We start from the raw sequence: 18,211 nt of genomic DNA on the forward strand, positions 1-18,211 counted from the left end.
CCTTTACATGAACCCAAGAGTGAGGGCCCCTCACCCTAGTCCCAGCCCTGATCCAGGAAGCACTGACAGGGGAGTTGGAAGTGAGATAGGAAGGGAAGGAAGCCAATAGAGCATACATAATTAAGTTGCTGCTGGGAGCCACTGAGGCTCAATCCCACAGGGGAACTCTGGGAGACAGATAGAATGCATCCACCTAAGGTGAGGAAGCTGGAGAATTTATCCTCCAACTTCCATCTTTTACTGGCTGATGGCTGCCTCAGGGGCCCTCACTCCCTGGCACTCCCAGCCTGTGCCACACACTAGCCTAGAGAAGTGCTAAGGCAGAGAGTTACAGGTTCTTGCAATAGGACCCTGCGGGTATGTAATAGAACAGTGAGTGCCCAGGGGAAATGCGCAAGGCACAGCCTCTGCTAGAGGGCTGTTATAAGGATGAAATGAAATAACACAACCACAGTGCCTAACACAGAAGTTACCTTCTCTTTCCCAATTTATCACAATAGCTTGTGAAATTCCTGGATCTTCCCAGCTCTTCATGAATTGACAACACCATCAGAACAGCTGCTTCCCACCTTTCGGAAGAAGCAAAACAAAAACAAGAAACAAACCCCCAAAACCCAGGGGTCCTAGGCAAGCTCTAAACACCCGAGCTTGCTGTGGAAGGCTGGTGCTTGATGGAACTAAGGTAGTCGAACTGTATCCTCTCACATCTGCTCTTCACCTCTCTCTGGCTTTTCCTCCTCTCACTGTAACACTACTTATGACATACAAAACTAGCATCACATTGAGTAACGAATGCTGCCATTCACTCACCTTCTATGAGACAGATACTGTGCTTTTACCCACATTATCTTACTCCTTAGAACCCTGTAAGATTTTTCCCATTTTATAGAAAAAGAAACTAGGTCTCACAGAGGTTAACTTGTATCAGAAGCATGGGTTCAGACTCAGGTTGATGTCATACTCTTTTCACTGACTTTGTCTCTTCACTGTCTTACTAAGGCCCTTCCCACAAAACCACTGGTATTGGGAGAATAAGACAAATGAGCAGCTTTTACCAAAGATAGAGCTGGGAGGGCCTGGGGAGATGGCTGTTTCCCCCTGACTCCACATTAGTTAATAAATAAGCTGACCAGTACTAGTCCTGCTGATCCACACCCTCCTCCAACAATTTGCCACTGATCCATGTTCTAGGGAGACTGCTCAATTTTAAGTTAAATAATTCACTTTCTAGAATCAGCCCTTCATCTTTTCTTATCTTCAGGCAGAGAGATAAACATACTATTCCCTGTTTATGGAACTTTACCTCCAATAAACTGCCATTTACTGAGAGAAAACTAGTGAGAGTTAAGCTGATGGGCCGAATTATTTCTCAGAAGGAAAACAGGAAAATAATCAGTACTAGAGTCAAAATACAGCATTTTCATTAGGACTGATGAGGCAGGGCACTGTGGTCTCACTTCCATGGACAAAAAGTGGTTTTGTTACTCTGAACCTTTGTTTCCTCATCTGAAAATTGGGGAGGATAATACCTACCTCATAAGGTTGCTGTGAGGAATAAATGAAGCTACACACATTGCCTGAACCATAGCAATTGCTCAAAAAATAACAGCAATATTAATGTGATGCTGGCCACAATGTCAGTGCCATCCAACACCAAGACATGGTGAGCCTGCCATCCTGCCTTCTTCTAACTCAAAGAGCTTGTGTGCAACGGCAGCTAGGCAGGAAACAATGCATTAAAGGCCTGTGCTGTGCCTTACATCTAGCTATCTCTGAACTCCTCAGTCTAACACACACTTCACGTTTGTTTTAAAATAAAGGAAAAGAAAATTTTGGACTTGGTAAGTCAGAAGTTAGGAGAGTGTGAGTAGTGCCCTGTTTATCTTGTCCCAGGATCCTTTCCTGGTCGGCAGCCACCTCATACCATCTCCCACTACACCTTCAAATCAACTTGGGCCAAAGCTAGCTTTCTCAACATCCTTGTTTGGTCATCTCCCTCAGGCAGTTGCTTCTGCCATTCAACATCCTCTCATCTTTGGAGTCTGCCTGTGCACTGAGGATAGACCACATCTCTGCTCTTCACTGGAAGGTCCTGGGTAATGTGGTTGAGAATGTGCACTCCTCTACTAATGAACTGAAATAGAAGTTATTTCCTGTTGCTGCTCTGACCTCTGATGGCAAGAGAACCAATCTCAGTTTTAGCAGATGAATATGCAAGGCATCCCCACTGGTTAATCTAGGAAGAAAAAGTAATTGTATAGGAACTAATAACTTAGAGTTCACTTACAAACTCCTGGCAAGAATTGTCAGACATATCCCTCAAAGGTCCTATGCTCTGGCTGAGAATTCTTAACTGGGTGAGGCAGCAAGATGAGATGACAAGTCACTGAATGTTAAGGACAGCAGAACAGAAGTAGAATTCAATGCCCTGGCATCTTCCAGAATTATGTCACAGAAAGTCAAGAGTAACCACACAGTGTTCAGAACTGTGCACTACACATTTTGTGAATATAGGCAGTATGTCAGAGACCAGTAATGGAATTCATTCCGAAACATGCAATTTATGAGTCTGAGAACTAGCTCCATAATTAAAATATCCCTCCCCTAAGCCCAGAGAAAAAAAGGAAAATCTCCATCTTATTGAAATAAAATTTCATACAAACATAGATAAATATATTTAAATTTTCTTTTTAACCATAAGTGAATTCAAACAGACTGTTATAAAACAGAATACTACACACAGTTGTCTGTATAGCTTATAGAAAACATAAAAACCAGAACACTGAGTGGGTGCTGGTGGTAGAAACTGCAGGGCCAAAACTTGCATAACAATGAACTGGAGACCACTAAGGCTTAATGAACATGGCCCACCCCTATTGCTAATGGTTTTGTCAACCTTTAGACCCTAGAAATTCAGGATTTCCTCCTTTTTCCTCTGCCTGCTTTGGTCCGTGTCCGGCTACTTGACCGGACAGTAAGCTGCTTTTTAAAGTCCACTAAGCAATCTGTGGTTTCTGAAATAGAAACAAAAGACTTGATGGGAGACTCATTTAAGTCGAGATGTGCAGGGGAACTCTGCATCTCTCTGCTGCAACCTGCCTCTTCTACCCCTGGTGAAGGCACCCTAGAGAGAAGGAGAAAAAAATCAGAATTCAATATACACCTACTAATAAGCACTAAGTATGTGTACCAGGGGTATTTACATATTCTATTAGTTCATGTAATCTTTGGAATAATCCAATCAGATAAGTACTATCATTTCCCTTTCACAGATGAGGACACTGGGTAAATCATATACCCAAAGCCACACAGTTGGGCAGTAAAGAAATGAGGATTCAGACCCAAATTCCCAAGCTGCTTGAATTTTAAGTCGGAAGACAAGGGTTGGGTGGGGATAGAGAGGCAAAGAGGAGTAAGACAGCTTTTCCTCTGCTTGTTCTGACACCATGAACGAACTGGAGGTAGTTATCCAATTCTCAGCCCAGATATATGGCAGGCACAGAGTTATACAGAGAGCAGTCACACAGTTCCACAGTTTTCTACTTCAACAGTTTGAATATCACACTATACACAGAACATAGGACCAGGGCTGTACTTTTCTAGAACTGCTGTCAGCCACACTTCAATGCACACCCCAATTCACCTGAAGGTTCCTGTTTCTGAAAACTTGGTCTTTATCTCTGCATCTGTGATAGGACAGAAAAAGTAATAGTGGTTATTACTAATAGTTGTTAGTGGTGTTGTAATCATAACACTTTTCACTGATCGTGTGCTTCCTATGTTCTGGGCACTGCTCTTCATCAGGCTTATCCAGGTAGCTCAGATCCCCAATCCCCAGACCAATGGAATGTGAGCATTAGCATCCAACAGGCTTACCTGCAAAAGTACAGAGGTAAACACTTTTGAATGAATAACCACTGAATAAATCTACTTCAAATCTGGACTTGAGGAACAAGGAGTTGCCAAGGGAAATCTGCTACCTGAAGAGATTCACAGCCTCCTGACCTAAAGGCAGCAGGCTATGGGGCTCAGAGAGGCTGCCTTTTTATAGTCATCAGAAGGCACAACAGATTTGCTTGTTGGGAATGAACTATTAGAACTAGATGGGAAGCAAATCTCACCAGACCTAAGCAAAAGTTCCTCTTCCACCTACATCTAGTAAATTTTAACAATAGCAACTATTAACAACAACAACAGTAATAATGGCAGCTAACATTTATCAAGAGCCTACTTACGTCAGGGAATATGTGTGGAGCTTTACTAGATATAATCCTTTCAATCTATGAAGTTGGTATTACTAACTCTATGCAATGCTCTTAAACAATCCACTCTACTCCTGCTTAAATATTAGGCACAGAGACAGAATTACTTCCTACAGTCCCTCAGGAACAGAGGTTGAGACACTATGCTAAAGGTAACATGAATGATGCACAAAACATTAGGAGATGACAGTAATGACTAGTTTTCAATGCCTATTCCTTTAGGAGGTACTTAGGGCTTGTACCACATTCCGCTCTGATTTGGAAATGTTTTTTCCCCACTTCAAAAGGCAAGTAGAAAGTTCAAGCTTTATAGAGGCTGAAACAAAACACATGATAAATAAGACAGAGTATTTCATCTTCCTTAGGGAGAGATGACCTAGACCAAGTCTCAAAGGCTGGCTGACTGGGTCAAATGTGCAACCACATAACTCTAGCAAAAAGTCAGGGGAGTTGATAGTGGCTATTTTTACTAGAAGGCCTCAGACAGAAGCTCAGAAAACTGGTCCTGGGATCCTCACCTGTAGTCTTGTACTCAGACTGTTCCAAGAGACTAAGGAGTCGGCCTTCACTGAAGGCTTTTTCCTGTGACAGAGAAAAATAGATGAAAGGGTTACACAGAGAGTCTAAAATACAACTTCCTTAGCCCAGATCACACCTATCTCCAGGAGGGAAGAGGTGTAGGGGTACAGCTGTAGGAAAGTCTTTTGCTTTCTAATAAACGAGGGTACACAGTAAAAAAGCAAATATGATTAAAAGAATACGTCTTTATGCCAAGAATATATCTAAGAATGGATACCAGAGTCAAGGCAAATTATTCCACCAAGATCGTATTAGAGAACAGTAACCTTTGACCTATGATAGATTTGGAGAGATTTAAAATAGAAAATAACAGTTTCAAATTAGCTTCTAGAGGCAGCGATGACAGAGAAAAAACTAGCTCTATGGTATAAGCACATACCCGTAAGCCCTAACTCCAAATTACCACCTAAACATCACCCCATTCATATAAGGAAAAGATAATTTCCCCTGATTCTTCATACTTTTCTTCATATTTTTTTTTCATCATGACAGATAATGGCTTCTCCATCTTAGTGTTCAGTGACTGCTATGTCAGTAAGCCTTGGACATGGAGCTGCTGCTTTATCTTTGATCTCTAAGCCAAGACTTGCTTTTCCTGATCTCTAATCACAAAGCCCAGAAAGCACATCTTCCCAGTGGCCAGGACCACATCCTACAGTTTCCTAATAAGGCTAGGCACATGAGGTGTTCAACAGAGTTGACTGTATGTTCCTGGCAGTGGGTATACAACTGGATATACTTTCTGGAAAGTAATCTGGCAGTATGTTTCAAGAGATTTTAATGTTTATACCCATTGCCCTAAGAGCTCCACTTCAGGAAATCTATTCTAAGGAAATAATCAGTGGTACAAAGACTGATTAATGTTTTAAACACAGCGTTATAATACAGAAAAACTGGAAAACAATCTGAATGTCCAATAATATGAGAACGGTTAATTGACTGTGTGATACAAACATTAAGAGTAATTTAAAAAACAGTTTAAAAATAAACCCAGGAAGGTGTTTATGTTACAATTGTAAGTGTATATATACATATGCACATACAAGTATACGTATGTACACATATGTGTATATGTACATATATAATATGGTGTCAATTACATTAACATGCATTAAAAAAGACTAGAAAAAAATAGGCCAAAATACTAGAAGATGTCATCTTTGAGTAACTAACTTATGGATGATAATTTCGCTATTCCTCATACTTTTTTTTGAACTTCCCATATTTTCTACAATGAGTATATATTACTTTTTAATTAAAAGAAAAAATAATTTTAAAAAGCACAAATCCTATTTCAAGATAAACAGAAGAAGAAGGAAGGAGGGAGGAAAAAAGCCCAGAACAGAACTGTGGAGGGTTAGGTAACCTTTCCTAAAACACTCCACACATACCTTTGGGTTCCTCAGCCGTTGTGTACGCTTCCCCTCCACAGCTGAGCATACTCTATCACTCTCTTCAGGCCCATCTCCTTGGTCACCTCTTGCAAGCTGGAGACAGGACTCTACATGACACTGATACTCTCTGAATGGGACTAGGGATTTACAGAGATAACACTTCTCATTCCTAGCCAATCAGAAGAAAGAGAGAAAAGGCAGTTTTAAGATTTGCTTTTGCCTCTGTGCTCCTAGATACGTCTCAAATTGTGTTTTTATGTCTTAAAGTTATTCCGTGAAGAAGACATGTCAACCAAAGCAGATTCGCTCAGCAGGATTGCCAATAAAACTAACCCAATGCCAATCAAAAGGACTGAGTGATTAGTGGTTTTCCCTGGCTGTTTCTCTTACCCTGCTGTTGTGGCAGTGGGATGATAATGAAATCAGCTCTTCTAACTATCTCAAACAATGCTAATTGCTCTCCAGACTTCAGTCAAACTCTTCTCAAATTAAGTGTAATCGTTTCCTTCAAAGGGAAGTTAAAATTTAGACAGAAAAGGGAACACCAAGAGCGTTAGATCAAAATGACATTTTTACCACGGTAGATGAACTTGTCTGATTAGTATATCAAGTCCGTCTATATGCTGACTTCCTTAATTCTACAACCTGCAACATCCACTAGGAAGTTACTAAAACCATGTGGTTCTGCCAGAGGCTTTTGCACAACTTCATATATACAGTTATTTTTATCTTTTTATAATCATAGAGTTTGTGGAAAGAGAGGAAATTGTGTCCCTGAGGTAAGGTTTATTAGGCATCAGTAAAAATGGAATCACTGGAGACAAAGGAAGAAAATGAACATTTATGAAGTATTTTCTCTGTGGTGAGAACTGGTACAAGGCCCTTTAAACACAATTTCTCAATTAATTGGTGGGCCCTATTAGGAAGGTACTATTCTCCTCGAAGTCCTATAGCTAATAACTGTCAGAAGCCAGGTCTGCCTGACTCATAAAATCATCTTAGTTTTAAGAAACTAAAGAAAACTTTCCAAAGCTTCTACTTCTGGCCGTTGCTATTCGGTTACTACAGAAAGATTTAGATTGCCTTTAAGGAAAAATTTCTCTGGGAGGGTCTTTAAAATAGGAGAAATAAGTCTCTCAAGTAATTAATCATTAGAGAGAATACAAGTAAAACTCTGACTTATGAGAAAAGCTACACTAGTGTACCTTTCAAGGTTTATTAATTAATGTAAAAAGCATTTATTAACCCCCTACTACATGAGAGACAGCAGCACTGTAAAAGAAGCATAAGTTTTTGAGTCAGGTAGACTTTGCCAGTTCTGGCCACATGATCTTAACCAGTTACGTATAATTTCTCTTCAGTTTCTATATCTATTTCTAAAAAAGAAAGAATACTACCTTATCAGCTATTGTGATAGTTACAAAGTAAATAAACCACCCAGCACAGCGGCTGGCACATAATATTAAGAGCTCAACAAACAGGTATTATTGTTATTGCTGTCTCACACACATTTTATTAGATGCCGGGGATATAAACATGAATGAAGACAAGTATCTGCCTTCAAGTAACTCACAGACTAGCCACGGAGACAGAAATGTCAAAAACGAAAGGAAAAAAATTACTGCAATAGTGTGATGAATACAGTCCTAGAAAAATGACTGCATGACAGAAGGATTCCAAAAGGAGCAAGTGGAGCTCTGCTCAACTCGATTAGGGAAGGCAGCCATGAAATTTAGGATCTAAGATAAGATCTGTGTTTCAAAGATAAATGTTTCTAATGACTAACTGCTCTAATGTATTGTTGGTGATGTCTTTACTTTCAGGAGGCAGCATTTATACCTGACCCACCCCTTGCCCCTGCCTCCCTTTGTAATGAATGTGCTTTCTTAGTCAAGCTGCAACCCACAACCCAAGGAAGTCTTCAATATTGCCCAACTTCTTGCAACTCAACTTCTGTACCATTACATTGCAAAATAGCACACTGCTTCCCCAAAGCACCAAACACCAATATGCAAATTCAAAGAAAACAGAAAGCTAAGAGCAATGTGGAAGTGGAGTGGGTGGCAGGGTCTTTTCAGAGTAACAAAAAGGGATACAGAGGCCACCCACTTATGCTGACATAAACTGGGAATATGAAAAAGAAATACAGGCATTAAAGCAACAAAGTGATTGCCAGGCCGAAGAAACCCAGGGTAAGAGAGAAATTGGTCTCTTATTCGGTCTAAGTGATGGTATGTGTTAATAAGCAAGAGCTCCGTAAACACAGTATACCTACTTGTCAACGTCTAGGGAAATCTGAGCAGCTGTCCCACTGTCACTCTTGCTCTTTCTCTTAGTCTCTTTTTGTCTCCGAGTCAACACTTTCAACAACAACAAAAAGAAACAAAACAAAAAAGAAAAACTGTTAGTTGGCAGTAGACTCTAAATATAAAAGACAAAATGTACTTGAAGAAGAAAAGTTTAAAATCCTATTCCACTGGGAGAGGTGACTGTCTGGGAAACCTCTGCCTTTCTAGTACAGAGAATATTACTTGCATAATATGGACTGAAACTGCCAGCAGCAAGATATTCCCATATTTGCTAATGAGATCTATTTTTCCTCTACTTGCCATTAGATCTAAAGATCTAGTCCACACCAAGAAAGGTTTTTGTGTACTATCCTAACTTGCAGCACTAGGGGGAAGGATTTATACTTTACCATTGAAAACTCTGTCTTTGTGACACATATACTCCAATAAGATGCTTTATGATATATAGCAATGACAGCTAAATCTGAGTGCCTACATTAGCTCCAATCTTTACAAAACTGAAAAGTGTTCCACTTACAAGTGAGAAAATGAGAGCTCAGAACAGTTAACACAACCAGTCTTTTCCACTACAATAGGACCACCTCCTAATTCTAGTGGGTATAGACAACTTTAGTCCAAGTGGCATACAAATACTTTTCTCATAGCAAAAGGTGTCTGTTTATCAAATCATACTCTCTTAAAGGGTCTTGGAAGTTAATTAACCAACTGTTTTCCAGTCTTCATTCCTTGGAGTTAACAAGAAGAACTGTGACCATCTCACTTCAAATATTGCCTTTGTCCCTCCTGACACTTGACATCCCCATGACAGAGAATTTAGAAAGCTTATCAGTTCACAAAATAATTTAGGTTGTGAAGCATTTACCTAGACCAGGGGTTAGCAAAATTTTTCTGTACAGGACCAGGCAGTAAATATTTTAGGCTTGGAAGGCGATATGTCACATCGCCTTAACTGTCATAACTACTCAACTCTGCATTATAGCAGGAAGGCAGCCATAGGCAACATTATAAATAACTGGGTGTGGTATGTTCCAATAAAACTTTATAAAATCAGATGTCTAACTACATTTGACTCCTGGCTGGCCATAGTTTACCTATCCTTCTAGTCCAACCTCCCACTCATATAAATGCCTCTATAAGCAACCCTGACAAGTGATTAAACAGTCTCAACTATATCCATTCACTGAGGAGAATTCACTTCCTCCTAGGTAAACCCATTCTACCGCTACACAACAATTCTGGCTTAATCTGCATTTACTGGAGGCTGTATGAATAAGTTTACCCCCTTTTCCACAAGTCAGCTCTTTGAACACTTAACAAGCTACATTACAATCTTGGTTTTACTCAGTTGGCTGACCCACTAAAATGTAACCACCTTCAAAACAGGTACTATATCTAGTCATTAAGCCAATCACTAATAAGACTTGGACTGCAGAACCTTTGAGGGCCTAGGGTAGCTCTAATCCTTTTAATGATCCTCTGGAGATTGGTATTATTATTCTGCCCTATTTTAAACGTATGAAAACAAACTCAAAGGAATTGACTTTGCCAAGCTATCACAACTAGTCAGAAGAACCCAGTACAGTCTAGATCTGCCTGATTCCTATACCCATGTTTTACCTTCCTAGTTAATCTCCTCTGCATACACCCCAATTTGTCAGTCTTCTATGTGTGGCACCTCAAAATGGACCCAATATTCCAACAAGCAGTCTGACCAGTAAAGAGAGCACAAGAACCACAAGCTGCTTTGTCTGGACTCATATTCTACTAATTCAGCCAAGGCTGTGTTTACTTTATTGACAATCCTGGTATTCTACTGGCTTCAACTGAGCGTAAAGGCAATTAAGATCTATCCCCTATCCTTCCAAATCATCTTCAAAAATGTTATCAAGACAGGTCTCCTAATTCTTTACTTGGGTAACTAAGTTGTTGGGTATGTTTCCCCTTTAACAGGACTTTATATTTATCCCTATTCTTTTCAGTTGAACATTCCAGTCAGTTGAGATCATGTGAAGTCTTGATTCTGTCATCTGATGTTATTAGCTCTCCCAGCTTTGTGTCATCTGCATATATGACAAGCATGCTTTCTACATGTTCATCCAAGTCACTGGGGAAAAATGACTGTTAAAGATACGGCCAAGGACACAGAAAACTGTGGCATGTTACCAGAGAAGCCTGTCTTCCCCTAGTCCAAATTTCCTTTAAATACTTAATCAAGCAAGTATTTATTGATAATCTTCAATGTGTAAGTTTGGGGAGATATAGGAAATTATGAGGCATGGTTCTTGCTCTTAAGGAGCTTACAATTTACTAAGGGAGACAGCACATACATTCAAATAACTATAATACAAGGTGTAAAGAGATACATATAATAAAACATGATCATACACAGAAGCAACTATTAATAATGTCTTATCTCTAGGGAGGATGACAGGGACACCTGGGGACTGGAAGAGGAGGCAGGCATATTTTTCACTATATAGTTTTCTGTACTACTGAATTAAAAATTAAAAGGGCAGGCTTCCCTGGTGGCGCAGTGGTTGAGAGTCCGCCTGCCGATGCAGGGAACACGGGTTTGTGCCCCGGTCCGGGAAGATTCCACATGCCACGGAGCGGCTGGGCCTGTGAGCCATGGCCGCTGAGCCTGTGCGTACGAAGCCTGTGCTCCGCAACGGGAGAGGACACAACAGTGAGAGGCCCATGTATCACACAGACACACACAAAAAATTAAAAGGCCTAGTATTTACCTGAAGAAAATAAAACGCTAATTCGAAAAGATATATGTGCCACAAGTTCATTGCAGCATTATTTACAATAGCCAAGATATGGAAGCAACCTAAGTATCCATCAACAGATGAATGGATAAAGAAGAGGTGATATATATATATATATATATATATACACACACACACACACACACACACATACATATATATACACACACACACAAACACAAACACACAATGGAATATTACTCAGGCATAAAAAAAGAAATCTTGCCATTTGCAACAACATAGATGGACCTAGAGGGTATTATACAAAGTGAAATAAGTCAGACAAAGACAAATACTATATGATTTCACTTATATGTGGAATATAAAAAGTGAAACAAATGAACAAACATAACAAAACAGAAAGAGTTGTAAATACGGAGAACAAACAGGTAGTTGCCAGGGAGGTGGGGGGTGGCGGCTGTGGAGGGAGGAGAGAGATAGGTGGGGGAGATTAAGAAGCACAAACTTCCAGTTAAAAAATAAATGAATCACGGGTATGAAAAAAAAAATTCAAAGGGAGAAAAAGAGATCAGGTTACAGCAAGGTCTTAGGCACAAGTTAGAGTAGATGATCTATTTCTAAGGTTCCCTCCAACCCAGAGATTTTATAAATAAAAATAAAGTACTGCAGGAGAAAAACATCCTGGACATAGTTGTATAACCACCTTCAAAATCCACCTCCTATTCTATCAGCCAGCCCACATTTCTCCATCTTATGTACAAGGACTTTATGAGAGATTTTATCAAGTGCCTTGCTGAAATCAATTCTTAAAATGTTTGCATCTCTGATTACAGAAACCTCTAAGGTTTTTTTTTTTCCCTCTCTCTCTCTTTCTATTTATTACCCATCTTGACTACCAAGGATTTTTCCCAAAAGAAATACTTGGAAACCACTCCACAAACAGGGCTGGAAAAGGAATTAATTGCTTATAGCACTTTATATATACCTCTGCACCTAGCACATTTCTGTTATTTGTTTATATGTCAGTCTCCTTTCTACATCACACAACCTTCTGAATTCAGAGATTCTGGGTTTTGTCTTGATCTCGTCACCATCCCCAGCAGAGTCTAGCATAGATTAGATGCTAATAAATACTTGTCAATTTAAATCACAGCAATGGATTCACAGGAAAAAGGGGCTCTTGTTTTATGAGAACCTTCTCTGTGCCAGGGACTTAAAAAACATAATCTCTAATCCTTACAATGGTCCTGGCAAGGCATATATCGCTAACTCTATTTTATAGATGATGAAATAAACTGACCAAGATCACAAAGCTAAAATAACAAAGAAACATGGCACCAGAAGTGCAATATGAGCTTTACTTTAAAGTAATATATGTTCTTCTATAAGAGCAGGCTGCTCTCCTGGGAAATAAGAGGGTAAAGGGAAAGAGAAAAAGAGGGAAGAGAGAAAGTGATAAGTGCTAAGTGGGCAGGTGGAAAAGAGACTTGGCAGATGGCTGAGACTTATATGCTAATTCTATTATTAAATGTTATGATCAGAGCAGACTGGACTGGCCCCTGCAGCTACATTTTTCCTTTAAAAACTACTGCCCCTACAAAGAAGAAAGGTATAAGTTGCTCTAAAGGAGTCTGCTACTCTGATTTATGAGTGTTGAGAGAGCCATTTTAACTAAGCTGCAGGCAGAGAATTTAGTATGAAACTTAAATCCAAAAACTTAGTTGCTGGTGACAACAGCCAAAGATTTCAAAAGGGAACGATGGTGTCTGAAGACAACTACCAGGAAAGCAACTACCTGGGCAAGGTATGCAAAACAGAAAGGAGGAACATCACTGAGAGCTGAGAGAGCCACCTATAAACCTACGACCATTAACTCAGGCCTTTATATACCACTGGATGGAAAACGCCCTAAGGAACTGCACTTAGGACTTGGCTTGGCACTGTTAAGATGCAAAGAAGCAGTAGCACACAGTGGAATAATGTGCACCAACTTTAGAGTTGGACAAAATGGTCTCCAGGCTAGGACTCGACTGTGTTCCCTTAGGCAAGTTAATTAAGCTCTCTGAGTATCAGGTGACTTACCCACAAAATGACATGATAATAGCATTATCTTCATGGGTTTTGGTAAGGATCACATCAAATAATCCAAATAAGTTGTAAGAGTGTTCAGCCCACAGAAAGCACTCAGATTATCATTAGTTGTTTATTATTATATAATTCTCATTATTAGTCTTCCAAATTTATTTCTTAGTCTTAGCCAAAGATTTAAGCCCATCTTTAGAACACACCTACCAGCCTGTCTATAATTTGCGTTAGGTCTTAGTCTTAAGTGGTTCCCATACTAATTTGTACAAACAAAATGAACAATAACCAAAGCATTACAGAACAATTACCAATACTATGTAAACATCAGCACACACTTATTTCCAAAACCCTAAGCAGACAAGCAATCAAAAATAAAAACATATGGCCTTGAACTGTAAACAGTGAAGGCAATGGCTCCCTGAGTTAAGTGAAAATTATGTATACAAAGAAGAGAGATTTGGCAGCATGACAGTGGTTACTCTCAGTTTGTCTCCCTCAACCTCAAAACCACATCAGCAGAAAATAATGGGAGGCCACAGAGTTGTTTACGTTCCTGCTAAGACCGCCAATCCTCCTCCAGCTTAGCACTTTCTCAGTGGGATGTTAGGGGAAAAAGGGAAGGCCTGCTCCACCTGCATGTTGTCTGCCTCAATGCTGCCAGCCTTCCCTACGAGAGTAGTCCCAACAAAAAGGCTATCAACAGAACTAACCATTATCTACCATTCTGACACATGTGGCTATTTAAATTTAAAACTTAATTAGAATTAAATGTAATTTATTTATTTTTCTTTTTTTAATAAATTTATTTTATTCTTGGCTGCATTGGGTCTTCATTGCTGCACGTGGGCTTTCTCTACTTGTGGTGAGCGGGGGCTACTCTTCATTGCGGTGCACGGGCTTCTCGCTGAGGTGGCTTCTCTTGTTGCGGAGCACGGGCTCTAGGTGCACAGGCTTCAGTAGTTGTGGCTTACAGGTTCTACAGTGCAGGCTCAGTAGTTGTGGCGCACAGGCTTAGCTGCTCCGTGGCATGTGGGATCTTCCCGGACCAGGGCTCGAACCCGTGTCCCCTGCATTGGCAGGTGGATTCTTAACCACTGCACCACCAGGGAAGCCCCCTAAATGTAATTTAAAATTCAGCTCTTCATCACATGAATTATACATTTCAAGCGTTCAATAGCCACATGTGACTAGTGGCTACCATGTTTGAGTCTACTAATAAAGAACATTTCTGTCACTGCAGACAGTTCCACTGACTAGCACTGCGGAGATAAACAGGACTAATTCTATCTTGCCTTAAATCTGTTTACCTTGGACACCCCCAAGAAATTCAAGCTCCCCATAGCTTCTCTCACCACCTAGATTCTCATCCCACGACTCTAATCCGTCATCTGGGGGCACTTTTCTAGTATGGCTCAGTCTCCCATTCCTGCTCTCAAAATGACTCTGCCCTCTGGAATTAGGGTCAGTGATCAAAAAAATCCTCAATATTCTTAACCCTCTCTGTGGAAGTTCTTTCATCTTCTTGCTCGAACTGAAAGATGGCTGTCCTCTGAGCATACTGCTTCTCCTTGTACCTTCTCAGGTACTGGCTATTTCTTCTTCCTTACAACACAATACCACTGACCTGGAGGTGGGGTAAATATCCTCTTACTCTTCGTTGTTGCTTCCAGACTACTGGACAACCTGGTTTGAAGCACAAACCATTCTGCTATGCCTGCTGCTCCACCCTGAAGAAGTCATCTACTATCCTCCTGGTCACCCAGCCCACCCCTTTTCCTGGCTATTCGTTGAAACTTTTAACGTATCACTTGCTGTCTTTCTTTTTGCCAGTCTTGCCATCATTCTTGGTGATTTTAATATGTACATATTAGACTGAAGAATATGAAAGTTGCAGTTTCTGTAGTTCAGCCTAAGCTATGATTCATTCAGTATCTGTCCTCTCACTTCCTTTACCTTTTTGCTATCAGCTCCCATGGATCATACCATCTCAGCCTTTCTCAAGTGGGATTTCTGAGAGAGAAGTAAGCCTAATGTCCTCAGGTATCCATTGTATGTAATGCATTAACCTCTGTCCTCCGCATCTAGAATAGTACCAACCAGTTATGTACCATCCTCGGGAGAAGTAAGGAAAACATTCGATTCATTTTCAGTGTTCTGTGATTCCAGTGAGGAACCCTGACTGAGCCTGTCAGTAATAATCATGCCACTTCCAACATCACCACCACCTGTCTTTTCCAGCTCACTCCTTCTAATACCCTAACTCCAATAATCCTTCAGTCCCACTAGGATGTCTAATTCCAGGCTATCACCTTTTCACTGTCCATCATCCTGTCACGTCCTCACTTTCCTTCTTACCTAACTTAGATCTCATGGTTATTCTACCAACCATTCCCCTGAATATTTTCTCAACTTATTTCTAATTTCTATTGTATTCCCTAGCAAAACCCAATTTTGGTTAAATCCAATTCTCCACCTATTATGTGCCCCTACCTAAGCAGCACAATAGTGCTGATGGTGCTCACAATATATTTAAGACCAAAAACCTCAAGCGGCCCCTCAATACAGCCTAGCAATCCTAATATGTCTCCATAGTCAGTTTATTGTTCTACTCTCCCAGAGATTGTTTCACATCTTCTCTGCTATCTTCAAACTTTCAATATCCAGCCTGACTCTGCTGTCACTATTCTTTTTTGTTTCAATATAATACCTTTATTGAGATAAAGTTACATATTATATAATTCATTGAATTACAGTTCATGGCTCTTAGTTTATTCTTAGTATATTCACAGAGTTGTGCAACTATCACCACTACCAATTTTATAACATTTTCATTAACTAAAAAAGAAACAGGTTCCCATTAGCAGTCATTCTCCTTTCCCCCCCAGGATCCCAGCCCTAGGCAACCACTAATCTGCTTTCTGTCTCTATGTGTTTGCCTATTCTGGGCGTGTCTTATAAATGGAATCATACAATATGTGGGCTTTTGTGACTGACTTCTTTCACTTAACATATGTTTTCATCTATATCGTAGCATGTGACAGTACTTCATTCCTTTTTTTCTCATAGCAGCTGCACCATTTTACATTCCCACCAACAGTGTACCCGGGTTCCAATTTCTCCACATTTTTACCAACATTTGTTATTTTCATTTTTTTAATAGCCATTCTAGTGGGGATGAAGTGGTATCTCATAGTTTTGACTCACATTTCCTTAATGATTAACTATGTTGATCATCTTTTCATGTGCTTGCTGGCAATTTGTATATATTCTTAGAGAAAACGTCTATGCAAGTGTTTTGTTTTAACTGAGTCCTTTTTGTTGTTGAGTGGTAAGAATTTTGTATATGTTCTGAAATCTAGACTTTATCAGATATATGATTTATAAATATTTTCTCCCATTCTGTAGGTTTTCTTTTCACTTTCTTGATAGTGTTCTTTGATGCACAACCGTTTAAATTTTGATGGAGTCCAATTTATCTATTTTTTTCTTTCATTGCTTGTGCTTTTGGTGTCATATCTAAGAATCCACTGCCAAATCTAAAGTCATGAATATTTACCCCTAGGGACTTCCCTGGCGGTCCAGCAGTTAATACTCTCTGCTTCCAATGCAGGGGATGCGGGTTCGATCCCAGGTCAGGAAACTAACATCCCACATGCCGCACGGTGTGGCCAAATAAATAAATAAATAAAATTCACAAAGGAATTGTTAAAAAAAAAAAAAATTTACCCCAAGACAGTTTTATAGTTTTAGTACTTACATTTACGTCTTCAATATATTTTTTGTATATGGTGTGAGGCAGGTGTTCAATTTGAAATACTCTTGAAATAAAAAGACCCTATATGCCTCATTCAGTAAACAAATTCTTATTCTCTCAGGTACTAGACTTAATAACCTTATTCTACTAGTGATAGCTTCTAACTAAAAAATCCTAATGACTATGTTGATACTTCCTAAGTATAAGCAACCCTAAAAAAGGCACGTATCACTAGGTCCAACAAACAGATGAAAAAATAAAGGCTCAGAGGCTTCAATCCTGTGAATACCTGGGGTAAGATATGATTCCAAGTCTGTTAGACTCCAAAGCCAGTACCACAATACCAAACTGCCCTCTTTGTTACAGAGAAGCCACACAAGCGCCCTGTCCCTACTCAAGTTGTAGCAATTTCTTTTCAAGTTTAGAGATAACCTTGCTTTCTCAAGAAGGTACACTTGAATGTTGAGCTCTTGACCTTAGTCTTTACTGCTGCTATAGCTGACCCCTGCATTTGAAGTGTTAGCCTGGTTTCCTCAACACTTTTCCATAGAAGGCAAAATTACTCATATAAATATATGCTTGGGGCTTCCCTGGTGGCGCAGTGGTTAAGAATCTGCCTGCCAATGCAGGGGACACAGGTTCGAGCCCTAGTCCGGGAAGGTCCCACATGCCGCAGAGCAACTAAGCCTGTGCACAACAACTACTGAGCCTGCCTGCTGCAACCACTGAAGGCCGCATGCCTAGAGCCCATGCTCCACAACAAGAGAAGCCACAGCAATAAGAAGCCCACGCACTGCAATGAAGAGCAGCCCCTGCTCACCTCAACTAGAGAAAGCCCACGTTCAGCAATGAAGACCCAACATAGCCAAAAATAAATAAATTAAAAAAAAAAAAAAGCTTGGCAGTGCCCCCACCACCCTGAGACTTCAAGGAAAGAATTAATACTGAGAAAAATCCTTAAACCATAAACTCCTACTTAGGATATAGAAATAAAGGGTCTACAACCATTATATTTTTATGAACAAAATTCCTCAATCTATGAGGTACTGAATAATTTAGAGACCTTAGAAAAACAGTCACTTGTCTAGCTCCTACT

General features: G+C 40.0%; 1 protein-coding gene across 4 annotated transcripts in view; it reads right to left on the reverse strand.

Moving 5' to 3' along the window:
- Positions 1 to 2,672: 2,672 nt before the first annotated feature.
- UIMC1 (ubiquitin interaction motif containing 1) overlaps positions 2,673 to 18,211 on the reverse strand; it is a 137,203-nt gene continuing 121,664 nt past the window's right edge. For all 4 annotated transcript variants that reach the window (XM_029216204.1, XM_029216201.1, XM_029216202.1 and 1 more), the window contains 5 exons: positions 8,511 to 8,595; positions 6,233 to 6,404; positions 4,781 to 4,844; positions 3,644 to 3,686; positions 2,673 to 3,124 (listed from right to left, as the gene is read on the reverse strand). In XM_029216204.1, coding sequence (XP_029072037.1) covers positions 2,914 to 3,124; positions 3,644 to 3,686; positions 4,781 to 4,844; positions 6,233 to 6,404; positions 8,511 to 8,595 — 575 coding nt within the window. In that variant the 3' untranslated portion in view covers positions 2,673 to 2,913. The remainder of the gene's footprint in view (positions 3,125 to 3,643; positions 3,687 to 4,780; positions 4,845 to 6,232; positions 6,405 to 8,510; positions 8,596 to 18,211) is intronic.

This window comes from Monodon monoceros, unplaced genomic scaffold (assembly GCF_005190385.1).
Source record: "Monodon monoceros isolate NGI ecotype Baffin Bay Population unplaced genomic scaffold, NGI_Narwhal_1 Super_Scaffold_12, whole genome shotgun sequence".
Lineage (NCBI taxonomy): Eukaryota > Metazoa > Chordata > Mammalia > Artiodactyla > Monodontidae > Monodon > Monodon monoceros.